The following is a 1,260-nucleotide window of genomic DNA, read 5'->3' on the forward strand; positions in this document are numbered from 1 at the left end:
CTCCTACTCAGCGTTCCTGCTTTCTCTCATTGCGCTTGAAAAGAGGCTGTTCAAAGAGCCATGCTTTCAGACCCGTCATCAGCAGGTCCCGCCACCCGCTTCATTTTCCCCAATTATGATCGCAGCGCCGGAGTAAAGACTTTCGTTGGCCAAAGAGAAAGACAAGAGGTAAATGAATGCGTATTCACGAGTGACTCCGTTACCTCTTATGACGTTGATGAAAGCGTCAACGAACTTATCATGGAAGCCGTGAATGCTGGTTGAAAAGTTCAAGAACCTGTTTATTCCAAGGACGTTCCCATTCTATCACTAGCTTTCCTTTTAAAACAATTACGTATGTAGGAGAAAATGTCTACAAGGAGAGAACGACACGCAACTCACATGATCTGTAGTTAGTGATGGCGGCGTGAGCTCGGTCGGGCGCGAGACAGCAGGCCAGCGCGCAGAGCAGGGTCGCGGCGCCGCAGGAGAGGGCGGCCCCGCTCGCTCCTGACGACCTGCTCCTCTCGCTGCTCCGTCGCACGACCTCGGGGCCTCGTAGGGGGAAGTGACTCATCCTCGCCGGGTCGGGTCCTCATAGTCTCGGGTCACAGCAGGTCACGAGTGCTGGGCTGAGGTCAGGGGTCAAACCCACGAGACGGGAGAGAAAGTGCTCACCATCTCAAGGTCAGAAGCGTCACTGCTGCAGCCTTTCGCCAACCGTCTTCTCTTTTCTAAAGGAGGGGCAGGTAGATTCAAGTTTCCTATTTTGCTGCCTGAAAGAATACCTCTGTTCTTTATGATACACCAGAAAGTCAATTCAGTATAATCAGACTGCTAGTTTCCATTATCATTAGTCTACAGCGTTCACTCAGACATCCGGAATAAGTTTGTAAACGGATGTCAGTATGCTACGCCTATGGGAACGAAGATAAATGGAATCAAATGGGAACCTGTGGATAGTCTGATGTATGTATGTCAACGGAGCTTTCAGTACATTAACGTCAGTATGTATATGTTTGTGTACTACTCCCTTAGGAACTGGCTGGAAGTGGCCGCCCGGGGCTGGCTAAGGCAGCATGGGCGTAACGCAGGTTGCCCACCGCTCGATATCGCTTGTCTTTCCGGCCACAGAGGGAATCTGGGTTACTTTTTGTTCCACGCAAGCACTGGGACGAGTTCCTCAAGCAGAGGATGCCAGTCACACCCCCGCCAGGGACGCCCCCGCGCCTGCGTGCTCGCGGACCAAAGGTGCGGAGGCGTCAAGGCTTTTGCATATTT

At 52.1% G+C, this 1,260-nt stretch overlaps 1 protein-coding gene across 1 annotated transcript in view; it reads right to left on the reverse strand.

The window, feature by feature from the left end:
* The window catches only part of LOC119587911 (mast cell tryptase-like), a gene marked incomplete in the record, with an annotated part of 22,644 nt that overhangs the window by 15,436 nt on the left and 5,948 nt on the right, over window positions 1-1,260 (reverse strand). The window contains 1 exon segment of the mRNA XM_037936620.1: window positions 382-755. Within this exon segment, the coding sequence (XP_037792548.1) occupies window positions 382-556 (175 nt within the window).

This window comes from Penaeus monodon, chromosome 23 (genome assembly GCF_015228065.2).
Source record: "Penaeus monodon isolate SGIC_2016 chromosome 23, NSTDA_Pmon_1, whole genome shotgun sequence".
In the NCBI taxonomy this organism is placed as follows: Eukaryota; Metazoa; Arthropoda; class Malacostraca; order Decapoda; family Penaeidae; genus Penaeus; species Penaeus monodon.